The sequence below is a fragment of the Nerophis ophidion genome, linkage group LG06 (genome assembly GCF_033978795.1).
Source record: "Nerophis ophidion isolate RoL-2023_Sa linkage group LG06, RoL_Noph_v1.0, whole genome shotgun sequence".
Classification (NCBI taxonomy): domain Eukaryota; kingdom Metazoa; phylum Chordata; class Actinopteri; order Syngnathiformes; family Syngnathidae; genus Nerophis; species Nerophis ophidion.
Genome location: NC_084616.1, coordinates 67,567,007 through 67,590,976, shown reverse-complemented (window position 1 = coordinate 67,590,976; position 23,970 = coordinate 67,567,007). Strand labels below are relative to the sequence as shown.

General features: G+C 39.2%; 1 protein-coding gene across 2 annotated transcripts in view; it reads right to left on the bottom strand.

The window, feature by feature from the left end:
• Window positions 1–8,210: 8,210 nt before the first annotated feature.
• Window positions 8,211–23,970, bottom strand: part of runx1 (RUNX family transcription factor 1) — a 58,888-nt gene continuing 43,128 nt past the window's right edge. For both annotated transcript variants that reach the window (XM_061904674.1, XM_061904676.1), the window contains exons 5-8: window positions 20,335–20,439; window positions 17,169–17,414; window positions 10,573–10,719; window positions 8,211–9,486 (exon numbers count right to left, since the gene is read on the bottom strand). In XM_061904674.1, coding sequence (XP_061760658.1) covers window positions 8,954–9,486; window positions 10,573–10,719; window positions 17,169–17,414; window positions 20,335–20,439 — 1,031 coding nt within the window. In that variant the 3' untranslated portion in view covers window positions 8,211–8,953. The remainder of the gene's footprint in view (window positions 9,487–10,572; window positions 10,720–17,168; window positions 17,415–20,334; window positions 20,440–23,970) is intronic.

Below are 23,970 nucleotides of genomic sequence, written 5' to 3'. Positions count from 1 at the left end.
AAATTAACTTTTTCCACAGGCTAACAATAAATTTGAAAATAAAATAACAATAATGAATGAATCAAACAGTCAAGCCTTGAAGTAGCAAGATAAAGTGCATGAATAAAATGTTAATTATTGCTCAGTTTGCTACACTGATATGCTTTAACACTGAGAATGGAACAAGCAACGCTTGTATAACCTAATAGTACAAAATCAACTTTCAAAAAACAAATGAAAAAACATCAATGGTATATTAAATAAAATGTAATTAAAAAAATGTGATGCCTCTTTTCTATTTGCAGCCTTCTGAAGTAAATATTTCCACAGGCTAATAAGTTTTTTTTTGGAAGGGTGGGGGGGGGGGGGGTTGTTGGTAGTGGGGGGTGTATTGTAGCGTCCCAGAAGAGTTAGTGCTGCAACGGGTTCTGGGTATTTGTTCTGTTGCATTTATGTTGTGTTACGGTGCGGATGTTCTCCCGAAATGTGTTTGTCATTCTTGTTTGGTGCGGGTTCACAGTGTGGTGCATATATGTAACAGTGTTAAAGTTGTTTAAGGGGGCCACCCTCAGTGTGACCTGTATGGCTGTTGACCAAGTATGCTTTGCATTCACCTATGTGTGTGTAGTAGCCGCATACAGTATATTACGTGACTGGGCAGGCATGCTGTTTGTAAGGAGGAAAAGCAGACGTGACGACAGGTTGTAGAGCATGGGTGTCAAACTCTGGCCCGCCGTGTAATTTAATTTGGCCCTTGAGGCAATATCAATTTAGCATTAGAGCTGGCCCGCGGGTGTTATACAGCGTCTGTGCCGCTGTAACACCGCATTCACCGCTAATACTCATACTTGCCAACCTTCCTAATTTTCCAGGTAGACTCCTGAAGTTCAGTAACCCTCCCGAAAATCTCCCAGGGCAACCATTCTCCCGAATTTCTACCGATTTCCACCTGGACAACTATATTGGGGGTGTGCATTTAAGGCACCGCCTTTAGCGTTCTCTACAACCTGTCGTCACGTCCGCTTTTCCTCCATACTAACAGCGTGTCACACAATATTTGTGGCTTTTACACACACACACACACACACACACACACACACACACACACACACACACACACACACACACACACACACACACACACACACACACACACACACACACACACACACACACACACGCACACACACACACGCACAAGTGAATGCAAGGCATACTTGGTCAACAGCCTTACAGGTCACACTGAGGGTGGCCGTATAAACAACTTTAGCACTGTTACAAATATGCGCCACACTGTGAACCCACACCAAACAAGAATGACAAACACATTTCGGGTGAACATCCTCACCGTAACACAACAGAATAAGTACCCAGAACCCCTTGCAGCACTAACTCTTCCGGGAAACTTCCAGCAAACTGACCAACAATGAACATTTTATTCATGCATTTTCTCTTGCTACTTCAAAGCTTGAATTTTTGGTTCATTCATTATTGTTATTTTATTTTCAAATTTATTATTGGCCTGTGGAAAAAAAATTATATTTACCTCAGAAGATTGCAAATTGAAAAAAAGGCATAACATTTTTATTTACATTTTATTTGATATTTTTTAAATTATTATTATTATCATTATTATTATTATTTGAAACTGGATTTTGCATGTCACTATAAAGTTATATAAGCCTTGCTTGTTCAATATTTAATGCAAAACTTGTTTGGGGTCCCTATTAAAAGATTAATTTGTTCAACCTAATTTGTTCTGTTTAAAATTTTGGCCCACTCTGTATTTGAGTTTGACACCCCTGTCGTAGAGGATGTTAAAAGCAGTACCTTTAAGGCACGCCTCCAATATTGTTGTCCAGGTGCAAATCTGGAGAAATTCAGCAGAATGGTTGCCTCGGGAAATTTTTCGGGAGGGGCACTGAAATTCGGTAGTCTCCCGGGAAAATCGTGAGGGTTGGCAAGTTTGAGTATTAGCGGCACCGCCGCTGTATAATTCCGGCGGGCCAGCTCTAATGTTGATTTGATATTGCCTCAAGGGCCAAATTAAATTACACGGCGGGCCAGAGTTTGACACCCATGATTTAAAATGTTCAATAAAAGGCCCTAGTGTGTGAATGTGAGTGTGAATGTTGTCTGTCTATCTGTGTTGGCCCTGCGATGAGGTGGCGACTTGTCCAGGGTGTACCCCGCCTTCCGCCCGATTGTAGCTGAGATAGGCGACAGCGCCCCCCGCGACCCCGAAAGGGAATAAGCGGTAGAAAATGGATGGATGGAATAAAAGGCCTAATTAATAAGGTATCCCTTTTAACTATATATTTGTTTTGCATATAAACACACTTTACTGTCCAGCTCTCAGGTAGGCTGTTCAGGCAGGTGGGGATAGTATCAAAAAGATAGATAGATATTGAAGTGTTTTGAGTACAACTTCCAGATACTGACAATGTTTTGTGTTTTGTCGTATTCGTACATGTAGAATGTAACCAGACAGTTAATATCCAACCTTGTTTCAAAAACACTGTTTATTGTATTTAAACATTCTCATCATGTCATATATGCTTTTGTGTAACAAGGAAGGGCATGGCCTAAAGTGAATAACGCCTCATGTTAGACCAGTGTTTTTCAACCACTGTGCCGCGGGATACAGTCTGGTGTGCCGCGGGAGATGAGCTAATTTCACCTATTTGTGGTAAAAATATTTTTTTGCAAACCAGTAATTATAGTCGGCAAATGATGTGTTGTTGTTGAGTGTCGGTGCTGTCTAGAGCTCGGCAGAGTAACCGTGTAATACTCTTCCATATCAGTAGGTGGCAGCCGGTAGCTATTTGCTTTGTAGATGTGAAGGTAAAAAGGTGTCTAATGCTTAAACCAAAAATAAACAAAAGGTGAGTGCCCCTTGGAAAAGTCATTGAAGCTTAGGGAAGGCTATGCAGAACGAAACTACAAATGAACTGGCTACGAAGTAAACAAAAACAGAATGCTGGACGACAGCAAAGACTTACTGTGGAGCAAATACAATGTACATCCCAACATGACATGACAATCAACAATGGCCCCACAAAAAAGGATCATAACAACTGAAATATTCTTGATTTCGGAAACAAAGTAGACGCGGGAATTGCCGCTCAAGGGAAGACATGAAACGGCTACAGAAAAATACCAAAATAAGAGAAAAAGCCACCAAAATAGGAGCGCAAGACAAGAAGTAAAACAGGACACACAGGAAAACAGCAGAAAAGTCCGAATAAGTCAGGGCGTGATGTGACAGGTGGTGACAGTACACCTACTCTGAGACAAGAGCTATAGTGATGCATGCTTGAATATGGTTTAACGACTTTTTACTGTCAACAGAGTTTTGTTTTTGAATAATTTCTGCGGGCAGTGTGCCTCCGCATTTTTTCAACGCAAAAAAATGTACCTTGGCTCAAACAAGGTTGAAAAACACTGCCTTAGACAACGTCCTTAAATCATGATGGAAAATAAATATATTCATACAAGTTGGAAGAGTACACATACAGACTGGTATCATTAAGTGTAAGCTTGTCGGGCATCTTCAGGTTGTAAAAATAAGCTTATAAATAGTCCAAAAATGTCATAATATTCTTTTTAACTGTTTCTCATACAAAATGTCACAGTACGCTTTTTGTCCTGACTTTTACACAGCATTGTGTCCACTGGTTCCTTTTTTGTGTTTCCTCTGCAGATACCTTTACTGCCGGTGGGGGGCGAGGCAACGAGGCACACTTGCAGACCTCTCCCAATTAGTAGGGTTTTAAACAGGGATTTTTAAAGGCCTACTGAAATGAGATTTTCTTATTTAAACGGGGATAGCAGGTCCATTCTATGTGTCATACTTGATCATTTTGCGACATTGCCAATATTTTTGCTGAAAGGATTTAGTAGAGAACATCCACGATAAAGTTTTCAGCTTTTGGTCGCTAACAAATAAGCTTTGCCTTTACCGGAAGTCGCAGACGATGACGTCACAAGTGTGGGGGCTCCTCACATATTCACATTGTTTTTAATGGTTCACCTCCAACAAAAAGTGCTATTCGGACCGAGAAAACGACAATTTCCCCATTAATTTGACCGAGGATGAAAGATTCGTGTTTGAGGATATTGATAGCGTCGGACTAGGAAAAAACAAACAAACAAAAAAAACGCGATTGCATTGGAACGGATTCCGATGTTTTTAGACACATTTACTAGGAAAAATCTGGGAAAATCCCTTATCTTTTTATTGTGTTGTTAGTGTTTAGTGAGTTTAATAGTACCTGATAGTCGGAGGGGTGTGTCCATGGGTGTCTTGACGCCAATGTCTCGAAGAAGCGACTTTTTAACCACAATTTTTCTCACCGAAACCTGCTGGTTGACATGTAGTCGGGATCCATGTTCGCTTGACCGCGCTCTGATCCATAGTAAAGCTTCACCTCCGGGAATTTTAAACAAGGAATCACCGTGTGTTTGTGTAGCTAATGGCTAAAGATTCCCAACTCCATCTTTCTACTTTGACTTCTCCAATATTAATTGAAAAAATTGCAAAAGATTCAGCAACACAGATCTCCAAAATACTGTGTAATTATGCCGTTGAAGCAGACGACTTTTAGCTGTGTGTGTGTGCAGCGCTCATACTTCCTAAAAACCCGTGACTTTTTGCGTACACGTCATCATTACGCGACGTTTTCAAGACGAAACTCCTGGGAAATTTAAAATTGCAATTTAGTAAACTAAAAAGGCCGTATTGGCATGTGTTGCAATGTCAATATTTCATCATTGATATATAAACTATCAGACTGCGTGGTGGGTAGTAGTGGGTTTCAGTAGGCCTTTAAACTCTAGGGTTCCTCTAGGGCAGGGGTGTCCAAACTTTTTCAACTGCGGGCCGCAGACTAAAAAATCAAAGTATGCAGGGGCCATTTTGATATTTTACTTTTTTAAAAGCAATACAATAGTTGTTGTGTTTTTTACCTTTATGGCTTTCCTCAAGTTTGGTCCCCGGATCTCAATCATAAAAATGTTAAAAAACTCTTGAATCTCGAGATCAACTTCCGGTCTGTCTGTCGTTATAAAAAAAAAATAATTTTGTTTTTTATGTTTATGGCCTTTTATTTCAAAACCCTTATTTATATGGCAAACACACAAACTATGCAACATTTCACCCCAAAATATTCCAAAGTGGAATATTTGACATGAAGTAATTGGATCCCTGAATAGGTCAATAATTCATAACAATAAAAAAAAGAATAAGTGTTGAAAAAAAGCCAAATGTGTATTTATATTTTTGTTACTTTTATTGCTTAAGTCTGAAGATCTCTTGATTATAAGATTTTATAATGTTTTTCATACTTTTTTTGTTTGTTTGATGCCCTTTTTGTGAAAGAAAACTTTGTTTCTCACAAAATATGCAATATTATCCCCCCAGAATTGTAATTGGAGCCTTCAACAGGTTATAAGTGTCAACATTCGAACTTTTTCTTGTTACATGTCACTGTTTACTCTTTTATTACACTCTTTTATGTCTTACATTTTTATTATAGTATTTTTTAGAATTGACCGGGGGCCATTAACAAATTAGCTGGGGGCCACAAATGGCCCTCGAGCCGCACTTTGCACATGCCTGCTCTAGTGGTACGCCAAATAATTATTTGATTAAAGTACAATGTTTCCTATATTTAAACACAGTGTTATAATTCAAACTGTGTGTAAAATATTGAATATACTTGTTAAATAAAACCTCTGGCTGGGGTTTAATGAATATTTAGGCCTATTACACTACAATATTTTATTGTTGGTCATTATAAATTTACTTGTTGAGCCAAGTATATTCTGAGGTGGTAAAGTTTGAGAACTGCTGGTTTAAAACCACAACGTCTGTGGCATAATATATTGGTGACTATTTTATTTCAGAAGTTATTTTTGTATCAGTTCAACTTAACAAATATATGTTGTTTTGGGCATAATAAAAAATAACCCGAGAAGCATATCTGAAATTGTGTCTTTGGTTATAGAAAGTATTTTGTTTGATACCAATTTTATATTACAGATGATGCATATTTTTAATGTGTTTGAATTATAAGGCATTTTTGAGCAAGCAGTGAGTATCATTTAAATATTTAATTGCAGGGCCGATTTGTCTTGGTTTTGGATCAGGAAAATGTGATCACCCTAACAATACCAAGAACTGAGTGCGCGCATTACTAATGGTATGCAGGCTGCTCCCGGGGATACGCCAAATAATCACTTGATTAAAGTACAGTGTTTTATTTTGCTATACTCAAACACAGTATTACTGTTCAAACTATGTGTTACGTTAAAGTGCCCAAAAGTATTCAATATGCTTGGCAAATAACTCATCTGCCTTGTTTCAATTTGATTGATTGATTGATTGAAACATTTATTGGTAGATTGCACAGTTCAGTACATATTCCGTACAATTGACCACAAAATGGTAACACCCCAATAAGTTTTTGAACTTGTTTAAGTCCACGTTAATCAATTCATGGTAAATACTTAAGCTTATTATGTTATTGTATTTTAATGTTGGTCATTATGGTGGCACTCGGAGAGCCACGTTTATTTCTGAGGTAAAAAAAAAGTTTCAGAACCACTCCTTGTCATTTTGTATACTAAGCAGAATGTTCGCACTTATTCTTTGTCTTCCATCTGTTCTTGATGTTTGGATTTTGTTAAATTTTTGATTTGGTAGCTTTAGGTTTGTCGTTTACATGCCGACGTGAGTTTTGATTGAATATCTTTAAATTCTGTCCGTGCATGCTTACACATACTCTGAAAAGTTTGATGTTGAATTTAATTGTCGGTTGACTGAGGACATCGTGATCAACAACAGTCAAACGAAACCTGAATAATGTCATTAACTACTGTGAGGATAACCGGACAGAGTGAGGATACAACACTTGTTTGCCATTAAGTACGCCACTTTCTCACCTTGCCTTTTATTTTGTATCATTTACCCCTATTGGTTCCTTTTTTGTGTTTCCTCTGCAGATGCCCACTTCCAAAGCAGTGTGAGGAAATGAGACACACTTGCTGCAGATTCCCAATCAGTCGCGTTGAAAAGCCCTAACTACCGACAGTAAGTTGAAGTTAATGTGCCAATGATTGTCACACACATACTAGATCAGGGGTCACCAACCTTTTTGAAACCAAGAGCTACTTCTTGGTTACTGATTAATGCGAAGGGCTACCAGTTTGATACACACTTAAATAAATTGTCAGAAATAGCCAATTTGCTCAATTTACCTTTAATAAATAAATAAATATATATATATATATAAATATATATGTAAAAAATGGGTGTTTCTGTCTGTCATTCCGTCATACATTTTTTTTCCTTTTACGAAAGGTTTTTGTAGAGAATAAATGATGAAAAAAAACAACACTTAATTGAACGGTTTAAAAAGGGAGAAAACACGAAAAAAATTTAATTTAAATTTTGAAACAGTTTATCTTCAATTTTGACTCTTTAAAATTCAAAATTCAACCGAAAAAAAATGAAGAGAAAAACTAGCTAATTCGAATCGTTTTGAAAAAATAAAAAATTGAATTTATGGAAGATCATTAGTCATTTTGCTTGATTAAGATTAATTTTTAGAATTTTGATGAAATGTTTTAAATAGGTTAAAATCCACTTTTGAAATAAGACTTAAATTTGATTCTTCAGATTTTCTAGATTTGCCAGCATAATTTTTTTGAATTTTAATCATAATAAGTTTGAAGAAATATTTCACAAATATTCTTCGTCGAAAAAACAGAAGCTAAAATGAAGAATTTATTTAAAATGTATTTATTATTCTTTACAATAAAAAAATAAATTTACTTGAACATTGATTGATTGGGACGGCGTGGCGCAGTGGGAGAGTGGCCGTGCGCAACCCGCGGGTCCCTGGTTCAAATCCCACCTAGTACCAACCTCGTCACGTCCGTTGTGTCCTGAGCAAGACACTTCACCCTTGCTCCTGATGGGTGCTGGTTAGCGCCTTGCATGGCAGCTCCCTCCATCAGTGTGTGAATGTGTGTGTGAATGGGTGAATGTGGAAGTAGTGTCAAAGCGCTTTGAGTACCTTGAAGGTAGAAAAGCGCTATACAAGTACAACCCATTTATCATTTATTTATGATTTAAATAGTCAGGAAAGAAGAGGAAGAAATTTAAAAGGTATAAAGGTATATGTGTTTAAAAATCCTAAAATCCTTTTTAAGGTTGTATTTTTTCTTGCTGAAAGTTATAGGAAGCAAAATAAAAAAATAAATGAATTTATTCAAACAAGTGAAGACCAAGTCTTTAAAATATTTTCTTGGATTTTCGAATTCTATTCGAGTTTTGTCTCTCTTAGAATTAAAAATGTCGAGCAAAGCGAGACCAGCTTGCTAGTAATGAAATAAAATTTAAAAAAAAATAAAGGCAGCTCACTGGTAAGTGCTGCTATTTGAGCTATTTTTTAGAACAGGCCAGCGGGCTACTCATCTGGTCCTTACGGGCTACCTGGTGCCCGCGGGCACTGCATTGGTGACCCCTGTGCTAGATAGATGTGGCGAAATTATTCTCTGCATTTGACCCATCACCCTTGATCACCCCCTGGGAGGTGAGGGGAGCAGTGGGGAGCAGCGGTGCCGCGCCCGGGAATCATTCTGTGGTCTCCCACTGTCTGCCAGTCGTCCTCGTTGCTCCGCTCCTCCTTTTTGCCAAGTAAATCTTGAAGTGGTAGTTCATAGTTAGTTTTTTTTTCTTCAATGCGTCACTTTTGGTCATCATTTTTTTATTCCTGTTAACTGTGAGTACCAGATTTTTATATTTTCGGGTGTGGGAATTTTTGACAATTCTGTCTTTGCAGTGCTACAAAAAACGTACTTTTACATCCATCCTTCAAATCATACGGCCGTACAAAAACAAAGAACATCTACAGTGTCACATGAAATAAAAGCACTAGCAGTGTGCGTTGATGAAAAGGTGCGTCCATCAGTAAGGTCTCCAAACGGCCTCGACGGCGGCCATGTTTGCAGGTGAGCTACTATGGCTGGACTCCACCTCCACACCCACCCCATTGTTTTGATTGGGCAGAGACGGGTGCAGGAGAGGCGAGCCGGTGGAAGCGTTGGTGCAAGGCGGCAGTATTCTCGGCGGGGAACGTGAGTCTCCTCCCCCCGCCATCATGGAGAACTGGTAGGAGCCGGTGGTGGTGGAGTAGTACACGTGGTACGGCGAGGTGGACTGAAAGGGCCTGTTTTGCGGCTGGTGCGGCGCGTTTGACGGGTATGGCGTTGGCAGGTAGGTGTGGTACCTTCCGGCGGGTGTGGTCGCCATGGCTGTTGCCATGGTGATGCCGAGCGTGCCGTTGGAGACGGGGTTGTGGGGGGGCGTGTAAGTGAAGGTGGCCGCCGTGGGAGGGTAATGTACACGCGGGTCGGAGAAGCGTGGGTCCGGCAAAGAGGGAAGAGAGGTGAAAGGTCGTTCCAATGTCATCCTTGGGTCACCAAAGGTCAGGTCGGATCCTGAATGAGAAAGAATTGTGGTCGGTGTTTAGTCCAGAAATGTATATACCGTATTTCCTTGAATAGCCGCCGGGGCGTTAATTAATTTAAAACCTCTTCATACTCTTGCACTTATTCAAGGCATGCGGTAAAAGTAAGCAGGCGCTAATAATTTTAAAACCTCTTCTCACCGCTACGCTTACCAATGGCATGCAGTAAAAAATTGAGTGTGATAAAAAAAACAAAAAATTCATAAAAAATTATTCTGCGGCCGCAGCCCGGTGGTTGGGGACCACTGCTCTACAACATGTCATCGCGACCGCCTTTACACAACGCTATCTGCGTACCGGCCGGACGGATGAATTTCACTGCTTCTCATATGAGATTGCAATGCATACTTGGTCAACAGCCATACCTTTTACACTGATGGTTGTGATATAAACTACTAACACTCTTACTAATATGTGCCACACTCTGTGAACCCACACCAAACACATTTCTGGAGAACATCGGCTCTGTAACACATTATAAACGCAACATAAGAATGACCCACAATGTCATGCATCCATGACTCTTGGCTATATTATACACGCGCCCCCAACCCCGCCCACCTCAACCGACGCACGGAGAGGGAAGGGGGGCGGGGGGTTGGTGCTAGCGGTGTGTATAATATAGCCAAGAGTCATGGATGCATGGCATTGTGGGTAATTCTTATGTTGCGTTTATAATGTGTTACAGAGCCGATGTCCTCCCGAAATGTGTTTGGTGTGGGTTCACAGAGTGTGGCACATATTAGTAGGAGTGTTAAAGTTGTTTTATATCACAACCATCAGTGTGATCTGTATGGCTGTGGAACAAGACCCCTGGTTTACACATAGTAAGGCTAAAAAAAAAAAAAAAACTCCTCCGCCATTTTGAAAATGACGACAGGGGAAGCGTCACTCATGACGTCACGAATTTGACCCGGCGGTAAAAGTAAGCATGCGCTAATGAATTTGGGGAGCGAGTTTGACCCGGTAATAATTCAAGGCAGGTGAATATTACATGCCCGGCGGCTGTTCAAGGAAATTGTGTATATGTGTGTGTGTGTGTGTGTGTGTGTTTTACCTGTAAGTCGTGAGGACAGATCACCCAGCGATGAGCGAGTTGGTGAAAGGGGATTGGCTGGGTGGACGCTGGGTGTGGCTATCTGGCCCAGGTATGGATAGGATTGGTCGTAGGACCACGATGGCGAGGACTGCAGTGGTCGAGCATCTAAGAGAAATTGAATTAAAGGGGAACATTATCACCAGACCTATGTAAGCGTCAATATATACCTTGATGTTGCAGAAAAAAGACCATATGTTTTTTTCAACCGATTTCCGAACTCTAAAAGGGTGAATTTGGCAATTGAAACGCCTTTCAATTGTTCGCCTGTCGGAGCAATGACCTTTCAGCCGTGACGTCACAACAGGAAGCAATCCGCCATTTTCTCAAACACATTACACACACCAAGTCAAATCAGCTCTGTTATTTTCCTTTTTTTTCGACTGTTTTCCGTACCCTGGAAACATTATGCCTCGTGGGTGTGTTGTCGGAGGGTGTAACAACACGAACAGAGACGGATTCAAGTTGACTTACGTGGAGTGTGCTAATCAGACATATCAATGGTCACGGCATGCTAATCGATGCTAACATGCTATTTAGGCTAGCTGGATGTACATATTGCATATTTGCATCCAGTCTTTCCCTCCACCCACATTCAATGCCAAACAAACACATACCGATCGACGGATTCAAGTTGCACCGCACCAGTGGTCAAAAGACGCGACAGTCCCTCGCACACTTTACCGACGACAGCTATGCTACGACAGAGATGGCAAGAATGTGTGGATATCCTGCGACACTCAAAGCAGATGCATTTCCAACGATAAAGTCAACAAAATCACAAAGGTGAGTTTTGTTGATGTTATTGACTTATGTGCTAATCAGACATATTTGGTCACGGCATGACAGCCAGCTAATCGATGCTAACATGCTATTTAGGCTAGCCACATGTACATATTGCATCATTATGCCTCATTTGTAGCTATTTTTGCATCCAGCCTTTCCCTCCACCCACATTAAATGCCAAACAAACACATACCAATCGACGGATTTAAGTTGCACCAGTTGTCAAAAGATGCAATCATTGGTTAGAAGGCGATCCCTGAATTTGTCCTCGTTGCTGCCGTCTGTCTCAATAGCTTCAGTTTCTTCTTCAATTTCGTTTTCGCTATCTGCCTCCACACTCCAACCATCCGTTTCAGTACATGCGTAATCTGTTAAATCGCTTAAGCCGCTGAAATCCGAGTCTGAATCCGAGCTAATGTCGCTATATCTTTCTATTCTATCCGCCATGTTTGTTTGTATTGGCATCACGCTGTGACGTCACAGGAAAATGGACAAGTGGATATAGCGATCGGGAAAATCAGGCACTTTGAAGCTTTTTTTCGGGATATTGCGTGATTGGTAAAATTTTGAAAAAAACTTCGAAAAATAAAATAAGCCACTGGGAACTGATTTTTATTGGTTTCAACCCTTCTGAAATTGTGATATTGTTTCCCTTTAAAGATCATTTTTAACCTAATTTTTTTATCGCAGTTGCAATCATTATTTTGAGCTGGGACAATGCCAGCTGACACTGAGAGGTGGGATACACCCCGGACCTGTCACCTGTCAATCACACACACTAGTACATCACTCAGTAGAGTACAGACCCTCGCACAGGTGGGCAGATTGTGGCCTGCATGTCGGATATAACGAAAACAAGTGTGTTGCACAACTTATTTCAATTGGCCTTTGACCTATTTTTAGGAACACATATCATGTATCACAACATCACAAAATATGTCAAGTGCCACACTGAAAATACAAATATTATTAATTTGAAAACATTCTCAATTTCAAAATGTAGGTATCTTTCACGATGAGGTGGTGACTTGTCCAGGGTGTACCCCGCCTTCCACCCGATTGTAGCTGAGATAGGCGCCAGCGCCCCCCGCGACCCCAAAAGGGAATAAGCGGTAGAAAATGGATGGATGGAAGGTATCTTTCACATTAAATTGCAAAGTAATCCAAAAAAAAAAAAGAATAATAACAAGAAAAGTGTTTGCTATGTTCCGTCCATCCATCCATTTCTACCGCTTATTCCCTTTGGGGTCGCGGGGGGCGCTAGTGCCTGGCTCAGCTACAATCGGGCGGAAGGCGGGGTACACCCTGGACAAGTCGCCACCTCATCGCAGTGATTGTTATGTTAAAAAATACTAATGTAACTATTAGGGGTGTGGGAAAAAATCGATTCGAATTTGAATCGCGATTCAGAATCAATTCTCATTTTTAAAAAATTGATTTAAAATTTTTTTTTTTTTTTTAAATTTTTCATATTTTTTTATCAATCCAACAAAACAATACACAGCAATCCAATTCCAAAACCAAACCTGACCCAGCAACACTCAGAACTGCAATAAACAGAGCAATTGAAAGGAGACACAAACACGACACATAACAAACCAAAAGTAGTGAAACAAAAATTAATATTATAAACAGTATCAAAATTAGTTATAATTTCAGCATAGAAGTGATTAAAAATCCCTCATTGACATTATCATTAGACATTTATAAAAATTGAAAAAAGAACAATAGTGTCACAGTGGCTTACACTTGCATCGCATCTCATAAGCTTGACAAACAAACTGTGTCCAATGTTTTCACGAAGATAAAATAAGTCATAGTTTTGGTTCGTTTAATAGTTAAAACAAATTTACATTATTGCAATCAGTTGATAAAACATTGTCCTTTACAATTATAAAAATTTTTTTTTTTAATCTACTACTCTGCTAAAATGTTAGCAGACTGGGGTAGATCCTGCTGAAATCCTATGTATTGAATAAATACAGAATCGTTCTGAATCGGAAAATACCTTTTTTGAATCGAGAATCGTGTTGAATCGAAAACATCGATTTATAATCGAATCGCGACCCCGAGAATCCATATTGAATCGAATCGTGGGACACCCAAAGATTCGTAGCCCTAGTAACTATATAATAACTAAAATAAAAAACAAATAATATATACATAATAAATACATCCATCCATCCATTTACTACCGCTTATTCCCTTTGGGGTTGCGGGTGGCGCTGGTGCCTATCTCAGCTACAATAAATACAATTATTATCTACTAAGTGTTTTAATTGGAGATCACAAAAAGTTTTCAACCTGTCTAGAAAATTTTAATAAGCAGGCAATGTAATAATGAATGCAAATATTGTTGCTGTATTAGCTTGTGTTTTGTGTGTAGTTCCTGCTTTGGATATACAGTACTGACCTACAATGTGTTGGCTTCATCACAAGTGAAGACTATCAAGGTGGCTTCACTCTGGTGAAAAATACATCCCTGATCTAAAGGATTCTTTTCAAGTGTAATGTTGTTAAATAGACCTTTAAACACAAAAACTAACTAACTAACTTACAATAAATGTTGCTATTGTGCAAAGTGGGAGTTATTAATAACTGCTAGGAAGGACTATAAGACACTTCTACGTGAGCAAGTACATGATAGACCTCAAGGATGATTTTTGAGCCGTTGTGGTTAATCGAAATAAGAATCAGCTTTATTTGCCAGGTGTGTTTAGCACACAAGGAACGTGACTTGGTAGACTGTGCCGTCTTTGTTCAATGTAATGATATCTTTGGCGGTCATGTACTAAAGATGCTTCGATCCTGGAAGAGTGCCTGACGACTAAGACTTACATTCAGCGTTACTAGCAAGGAATAAGAGGAAACAATATCATATTTCAGTGTCTCAGTGAGTCAGCAAGAAAAAAAGACCTCTCCTGATGATTGAGGGAACCCCTCATGAAACAGTTCTGTAGAGATAAAATAGTATTGCAAAATTTCCCACACATACAAATATATATATATATATATATATATATATATATATATATTACGGGTGGGCAAATTAATGCGTTAATTACGACTTAACTCATCAATCTATTAACGCCGACAATTATTTTATCGTGTATGTTGTTTACATGCTTTTACTTTGTTAACGCCGTTTCTTATAAAGATAGCGGCGCCCGCACGGGCTTCGGCATGGAGGGGCTGTTGGTAAAGATGGAACATTTGGCAAAAATACCGGACAATTCTGCAAATTTCATGGCTGGCTTACGGCGTGGTCACTCCGGGATCACTTACGACCGCCAGACAATTCTGGATGTGGACATATCGGGCCGTTTTGGACTGAATGACGCGTGCTTGCTAGACCGGCTAGTTAGCATGGGAATACTTTGCCGGCTACATCCAGCGGCCTGTGAAGCAGCGGAGTATATGTGTTGTCCGTCTATTTATGAATAATGCAGACGAGGAGTGTTGGCTGAGTTCTTAACGTTTGCTTTCAGAGCGTGCATATCACAACATACAAGATGCCGTCATGGCGACACAACCTATACCGGGCTACCACGCATGCTCGTCACTCCTGTTGCATGCTGGGTAGGGTAGTTCTTTTTTTCCCTGGCTCATAACATCACAATATAGTACCATGTATATGCGTTCAGTTTACCAAAGCACCAAGCAAACAATCGGAAAATTCCCATCATATCAATTCCTAGATATGGTCATAATTATTTCAAGTGTACTACGCATAATAAACACAACATTATTAATATTGCTACTACGGATAATTTAATCAAAAATTCCCTAAAACAGCCCACTACCTATAATATAGGTTTTTTAAACATAAGATCCCTGATAAAAAAAAATGTTCCTGCTGTTACCTCAGAAATTGCCTGTTCGGATGTTATGATTGTGGCTCAGAGATTTGTATGTAGATTATATTTATTTTCCATAACAAACAGGATAACTTAAATACCCTGGCAGTGGCAATAAGCTTAAATGTTTGTATTTACATTTTTTGAGTTGAGTTTGCACAACAAATGTTTTGGCGCTTTTGTTCATGTGGGAGAATATTCCAATAAAGGTGCACTACACACTACTTTTGAATTCATTATTGGGCTTTGCGTATACAATGCAGTTAATCGCGATTAATCAGAGAAAAAGTGCGATTAACTTCGATTAAAATTTTTAATCGTTGCCCAGCCCTAATATATATATATATATATCGTGGCGCAGTGGGAGAGTGGCCGTACGCAACCCGAGGGTCCCTGGTTCAAATCCCACCTAGTACCAACCTCGTCACGTCCGTTGTGTCCTGAGCAAGACACTTCACCCTTGCTCCTGATGGGTGCTGGTTGGCGCCTTGCAGGGCAGCTCCCTCCATCAGTGTGTGAATGTGTGTGTGAATGGGTAAATGTGGAAGTAGTGTCAAAGCGCTTTGAGTACCTTGAAGGTAGAAGGCGCTATACAAGTACAACCCATTTATTTATATATATATATATATATATATATATATATATATATATATATATATATATATATATATATATATATATATGTATATTAGGGCTGTGAATCTTTGGGTGTCCCACGATTCTATTCAATATCGATTCTTGGGGTCACGATTCGATAATATATCGAATTTTTTTTATTCGATTCTCGATTCAAAAACGATTTTTTCCCGGTTCAAAAGGATTCTGTATTCATTCAATACATAGAATTTCAGCAGGATCTACCCCAGTCTACTGACATGCTAGCAAGAGTAGTGGCGCAGTGGGAGAGTGGCCGTGCGCAACCCGAGGGTCCCTGGTTCAAATCCGACCTAGTACCAACTTCGTCACGTCCGTTGTGTCCTGAGCAAGACACTTCACCCTTGCTCCTGATGGGTGCTGGTTGGCGCCTTGCATGGCAGCTCCCTCCATCAGTGTGTGAATGTGTGTGTGAATGGGTAAATGTGGAAGTAGTGTCAAAGCGCTTTGAGTACCTTGAAGGTAGAAAAGCGCTATACAAGTACAACCCATTTATCATTTATTTATTTATAAACTGATTGCAATAATGTAAATTTGTTTTAACTATTAAACGAACCAAAAATATGACCAATTTTATCTTTGGACACAGTGTGTTGTCAAGCTTATGAGATGCGATGCAAGTGTAAGCCACTGTGACACTATTGTTCTTTATTTTTATTTTTTATAAATGTCTAATGATAATGTCAATGAGGGATTTTTAATCACTGCTATGCTGAAATTATAACTAATATTGATACTGTTGTTGATAATATTCCTTTTTACGTTTCACTACTTTGGTTTGTTCTGTGTCGTGTTTGTGTCTTCTCTCAATTGCTCTGTTTATTGCAGTTCTGAGTGTTGCTGGGTCAGGTTTGGTTTTGGAATTGGATTACATTGTCATGGTATTGCTGTTCAGTGGTTTGTTGGATTGATTTAAAAAAAAAAAAAATAATAATAATTTTAAAAATCGATTTAAAATTATTCGATTCATATTCGAATCGAATCATTTATGTTCCCACACCCCTAATATATATGTATATATATATATATATATATATATATATATATATATATATATATATATATATATATATATATATATATATATATATATATATATATATATATAAATTGCTAGTTTGTGAACCTATTCTCAAACAATGGCAAAAAAACTATTCTGATTCTGATTCTGATATATATATATATATATATATATATATATATATATATATATATATATATATATATATTACTGTCATGTTGAGTTCATTCAGTTCTTACCAGCAGACATTTGTGTGTGGGCGGGGCTGGAGAAGGTGGCGGAGTGCAAGGAGGCCGCAGCCGACTGGCGTGTGTTGCTGACGGAGGCCTGGTGATGGTGATGGTGGTGATGCTGATGATGGGGGTGATGATGATGGTGTGGGGGCGTTACTCTCATGGAGCTCCGCCTCAGTTGCTCCAGCTCGGTGAGCCTCTCGGAGAAGGCCAACGACCCGGGCTTGATGTCATCCATCTTTTGGCGATGACCTGAGAGAGGATTCATGACTGAGCTTGTTCTCTAACCTGACTTCCTCTTACACACACTTCCTCGTGCGTGTGTGTGTTTGTGTGTGTGTGTGTGTGTGGTCGTTACAGACGGTAATGCCTGAGCATAAGCCCGGAGAGGAAGTTATTGTTTGCATCAATGACTTTAGAAAGCTCCAAGTGTCTATGAAATACCGCTGACTGCAAACCAAAATGTTTGAACTTTAACTACTTTGTCAGTGACGTGCAGTCATGGAAAGAAAAAAAAAATGTAAAAAGAAAAAAAAAATAATGATATTGTTATATGTATCCAGTGATTATACTATAAAGTTATTTTTCATTTAACTTCACCAGTTTTAAATTTTTTTTTTTTTTCAAAATCGCTTAATTTTCACATTTGCCGTTCAAATACTGAGAATTACTTGCGGTGAGTCACAGCCAGCTGAGCCTCACCGTGGATTGCGCAATGACTCGGCTAACTGCTGGCTGCTGTGCAGTGAGACCGTATTGCTGTATAAATTATATTATACATTTCCAAGTTAGCTGAGGTATATAATGTACAGTCTATTTTGTCAACAACTGTATGCGTGTAACGTATTTCTTGTGCTGGGCAATCATAAAACTGCTGCGAAGACGCACAATGTGAGGCTCCTGTTCTCCGGCCTCCTGGTGGTAGAGGGCGCTAGTGATCCCAGAGATCATTCTTGCACTACTCGGCTAGGCCGAAGCCGGTATGTTTTAAAGTTTTCGTTTGCCTGCATATTGTAAAAACAACATTTTACAACTAATTGTAAACTTATAGGTGCCGACCATCAGGGCCGAGTTGCGACGAAAGAGTGTGTCGATGTTGAGCTATTACGCCGAGTTGGTAAGTGAATTTGTTTGCTAATAGTAGCTACTAGCCGTACCCATGTATTTTCTATGGGCGGTTAGCATCGGGTTTTAATCCCGTTTCCCCCAAAGTTTCTGATCCGATTGAATTTATATTTATGTCGAGTCTGTATTTTGTTTGGGTACTTAAATATGGTGACTGAATATTGTGGCGTTTTAAGGCCATCTGCATTTTTTATGCTACAATAAAGACAATGAATGAACACGGCCGCTGGAGCGCGGTTATACCTGTCATAGTGACAACACTGTGTACTGTCATGTTTGTTATTTTCTACTTACATGTGATTATTTAATACTGTTAATGTTAGCAGTATTATCGCTAATAATGATAATAATAAGTGTAATTTACTTATACTATACTATACTAGCTAAAGTACCTGCTACATTAAGTTAAAGTACCAATGACTGTCACACACACACGAAGTGTGGTGAAATTTGTCCTCTGCATTTGACCCATCCCCTTGTTCACACCCTGGGAGGTGAGGGGAGCAGTGAGCAGCAGGGGCCGGGAATCATTTTTGGTGATTTAACGGCCAATTCTAACCCTTGATGCTGAGTGCCAAGCAGGGAAGAATGCTGGTATGAGCTTTTAAACATAACCCGTTAACTGCTGCCAATCAAATGGTGAATAAGATACTCTATAGCAGGGGTCACCAACACGGTGCCCGCTGGCACCAGGTAGCCCGTAAGGACCAGATGAGTCGCCCGCTGGCCTGTTCTAAAAATAGCTCAAATAGCAGCACTTACCAGTGAGCTGCCTCTATTTTTTAAATTGTATTTATTTACTAGCAAGCCGGTCTCGCTTTGCTCGACATTTTTAATTCTAAGAGAGACAAAACTCAAATAGAATTTGAAAATCCAAGGAAATATTTTAAAGACTTGGTCTTCACTTGTTTAAATAAATTCATTTATTTTTTTTACTTTGCTTCTTATAACTTTCAGGAAAACAATTTCACAGAAAAAATACAACCTTAAAAATTATTTTAGGATTTTTAAACACACCTTTTTACTTTTTAAATTCCTTCCTCTTCTTTCCTGACAATTTAAATCAATGTTCAAGTAAATGTATTTTTTTTATTGTAAAGAACAATAAATACATTTTAATTTAATTCTTCATTTGAGCTTCTGTTTCTTCGACGAAGAATATTTGTGAAATATTTCTTCAAACTTTCTATGATTAAAATTAAAAAAAATTATTCTGGCAAATTTAGAAAATCTGTGGAATCAAATTTAAATCTTATTTCAAAGACTTTTGAATTTCTTTTAAAATGTTTGTTCTGGAAAACCTAGAAGAAATAATGATTTGTCTTTGTTAGAAATATAGCTTGGTCCAATTTGTTATATATTCTAACAAAGTGCAGATTGGATTTTAACCTATTTAAAACATGTCATCAAAATTCTAAAATTAATCTTAATCAGGAAAAATTACTAATGATGTTCCATAAATTATTTTTCTAATTTTTTCAAAAAGATTCAAATTAGCTAGTTTTTCTCTTAATTTTTTTTGGTTGAATTTTGAATTTTAAAGAGTCGAAATAAAATTTTCATATTTTTCGAGTTTTCTCCTCTTTTAAACTGTTCAATTTTGTGTTTTTTTCATCTTTTATTCTCTATAAAAAACCTTCCGTAAAAGGAAAAAAAAATGTGCGACGAAATAACAGACAGAAATACCCTTTTTTTTAATATATATATATAGATTTATTTATTAAAGGTAAATTGAGCAAATTGGCTATTTCTGGCAATTTATTTAAGTGTGTATCAAACTGGTAGCCCTTCGCATTAATCAGTACCCAAGAAGTAGCTCTTGGTTTCAAAAAGGTTGGCGACCCCTGGTCTATAGGGTTCAGATGTTTATAAATCTGACTGTGATGAAGTCAGTGCCTCACCAGCCATGAACCTCACCGCACGTCACTGTACTTTGTGTGTTCATAATTGACAATACATGTGTTCCAAATATTCCCTCAATCAACCCCATTATAGGTTGAGCTTCGCAAAAAGCCCTGCAGGACATCACATTTGATGCGTGACTCACGTCGTGGTTCTCTGGGACCGTCCACAGTGATTTTGATGGCTCTCTGGTAGGTCGCCACCTGGGGGGGGTTGGTGAACACTGTGATGGTCAACGTGAAACTCTTACCTGCCAGAAGAAGAGCGTAAAGAAGCCAAGAGATGATATTTAATACAAATATCAAATATTTACCACATCCATGATGACATGTAGCTTTTGTTTTTGTCCCTTGCTCAAAGTCTAACATATTTAAAATAGTGTGAAGGTAAAGTAGCTCTTGTTATGTTAGTCTTACTCTGTGTGTGGTTTATGCGCAAACTTTAGTCCACCCTTACATGATCTGAAAACGTTAGCATTCCACGGTAGTTTTGCTAGGATTAATCATGTCTTTATTGTCTCTGCAGCCCAACATATCGCATCCCAATACATGAAAGAAAAACGCAAGTTTAGTAGTTTATTAAAGGCCTACTGAAATGAGATTTTCTTATTTAAACGGGAATAGCAAGGACCATTTTATGTGTCATACTTGATCATTTCGCCATATTGCCATATTTTTGCTGAAAGGATTTAGTACAGAACATCCACGATAAAGTTTGCAACTTTTGGTCGCTAATAAAAAAGCCTTGCCTTTACCGGAAGTAGCAGACGATGTGCGCGTGACGTCACGGGTTGTAGGGCTCCTCACATCCTCACATTGTTTACAATCATAGCCACCAGTAGCTAGAGCGATTCGGACCGAGAAAAGTGACAATTTCCCCATTAATTTGAGCGAGGATGAAAGATTCGTGGATGAGGAAATTTAGAGTGAAGGACTAGAAGAAGAAAAAAAAGGCGATTGCAGTGGGAGCGATTCAGATGTTATTAGGCACAATTACTAGGACAATTCTGGGAAATCCCTTATCCACCTATTGTGTTGCAAGTGTTTTTGTGAGTTAAATAGTACCTGAAAGTTGGAGGGGTGTGTTGACGCCAGAGTCTCTGAGGGAAGTCACGGCAGCTGCAGCAGGACAGAAGCTCCGCTGATCTCCGGTAAGAGCCGACTTATTACCACAGTTTTCTCACCGAAAACTGCCGGTTGACCGCTCTGATCCATAGTAAAGCTTCACCTCCGGGAATTTTAAACAAGGAAACACATTGTGTTTGTGTGGCTAAAGGCTAAAAGCTTCCCACCTCCATCTTTCTAGTTTGACTTCTCCAATATTAATTGAACAAATTGCAAAAGATTCGGCAACACAGATGTCCAGAATACTGTGTAATTATGCGATTAAAGCAGACTACTTATAGCTTGGATCCGGCTGGAAAATAATGTCCACGACAACCCGAGACGTCAAACGCACGCGTCATCATACCGCAACGTTTTCAACACGACACTTCGCGGGAAATTTAAAATTGCAATTTAGTAAACTAAAAAGGCCGTATTGGCATGTGTTGCAATGTTAATATTTCATCATTGATATATAAACTATCAGACTGCGTGGTGGGTAGTAGTGGGTTTCAGTAGGCCTTTAATATACAGTAAATACTAGTTTTTACTGTATTTCTACCTTAGACAGACCACGGCCCGTGGGCCAATTACGGCCCCTTATGAATACGATTTTGAAACTGGCATGCCAGACGTTTACAAATAATCTTGTAGCTGCCTTTATGACGTGCGTTGCTGTTTTCCATTTACCGTACGTGAAAAAGTATTTCAATAGTTGTGCTCCGCGCTTTTGAAGGACGTATGAGTTATTGTGGTAATTATGTCACAGCAGCTCAGACGAGGCACCAAGCAGAGATGAAGCAGGTTTTTACAACAAAGTTATATAGAAAAGTGATATCATATCGGATTGAAGGTGTTTTTTATTTTGTTGTGTTTTTCGCAATTTTTTGCAATTTGTAATAGATTTCGACCAAAGAGAATGGTCTCAGAAGTAAATGAGGAGCGACGTTCATAGGTTGTTATTATTTAGTGTTTTATGGTTCATAGTAAAAAAAATTGTAAATCCCAAAATCTTTATTTTCATGTCCATTCTGGATGTCTCATTCAGTAAAACATGTAAAATTCCTTTGCGATTTTTGATGATGTCTGTCATAACATTTTTAGCATTCTGTCAGAAATTATTGTGAGTTTTTGTATTAGTGCTCCTGAAAAACGGGACCCAAGCACCACAAACAAAAATAATTCGTACATAATAAATACAATAATAAAATACAATAATAAATACAATTTACTATTAAGTGTTTTAATTTGTAGATTACAAAAAGCTATCCATCCATCCATCCATTTTCTACCACTTATTCCCCTTGGGGTCACGGGGGTCCCTGCTGCCTATCTTAACTACAATCGGGCGGAAGGCGGTGTACACCCTGGATAAGTTGCTACCTCATCGCAGGGCCAACACAGATAGACAGACAACATTCACACTCACATTCACACACTAGGGCCAATTTAGTGTTGCCAATCAACCTATCCCCAGGTGCATGTCTTTGGAAGTGGGAGGAAGCCGGAGTACCTGGAGGGAACCCAACCATTCACGGGGAGAACATGCAAACTCTACACAGAAAGATCCCGAGCCCGGGATTGAAACCCTGACCACTCAGGACCTTCGTATTGTGAGGCAGACACACTAACCCCTCTACCACCGTGAAGCACTCAATCTGTCTAAAAAAATCTAATAATCAGGCAATTTAATAATGAATGCAAATATTTTTGCTGTATTAGCTTGTATTTTGTATGGAGTTCCTGCTTAAGATATACAGTATTGATCGACATTCTGTTTCTTGCATTTTTGTTGCAATTTGCAACTTGTAAAATATGTCGATCGAGGAGGTGGCCTGAGAAGTAAAAGGGAAGTTGCTGTTATTTAGTGTTTTATTGTTCATTGTTAATATTGTTAATCCCACATTATTTATTTTCATGTCTCGTTCACTAAAACATGTTAAATTCCATTGCGATTTTTGATGATGTCTGTCATAACATTTTTAGCATTCTGTCAGATTTTATTGTGAGTTTTTGTATTAGAGCTCCTGTAAAACGGTACCCAAGCACTCATACTGTACAGCGTATTGTAATATGGATATGTGGATATATATGCACACACACACACACACACACACGCACACACGCACGCACACACGCACGCACACACGCACGCACACACGTACGCACACACGCACGCACACACGCTCGCACGCACACAAACATATACATTTATGTATGTATGCGTAGTAGCTATGTGGGCGGCATGGCGTAGTGGGTAGAGCGGCCGTGCCAGAAACCTGAGGGTTGCAGGTTCGCTTCCCATCTATCGACATCAAAGTCGCTGACGTTGTGTCCATGGGCAGGACACTTCACCCTTTGCCCCCGGTGCCGCTCACACTGGTGAATGAATGATGAATGAATGATTGGTGGTGGTCGGAGGGGCTGTAGGCGCAAACTGGCAGCCACGCTTCCGTCAGTCTAGCCCAGGGCAGGTGTGGCTACAGATGTAGCTTACCACCACCAGGTGTGAATGAATGATGGGTTCCCACTTCTCTGGGAGCGCTTTGAGTATCTAACAATAGAAAAGTGCGATATAAATCTAATCCATTATTATTATTATTATTATTATGTTTCACACAGGTCAGGCATCTATTTGTGGTGGTGAGGTTGGAGCGGCGGGAAAGGGGGGCGGGGGG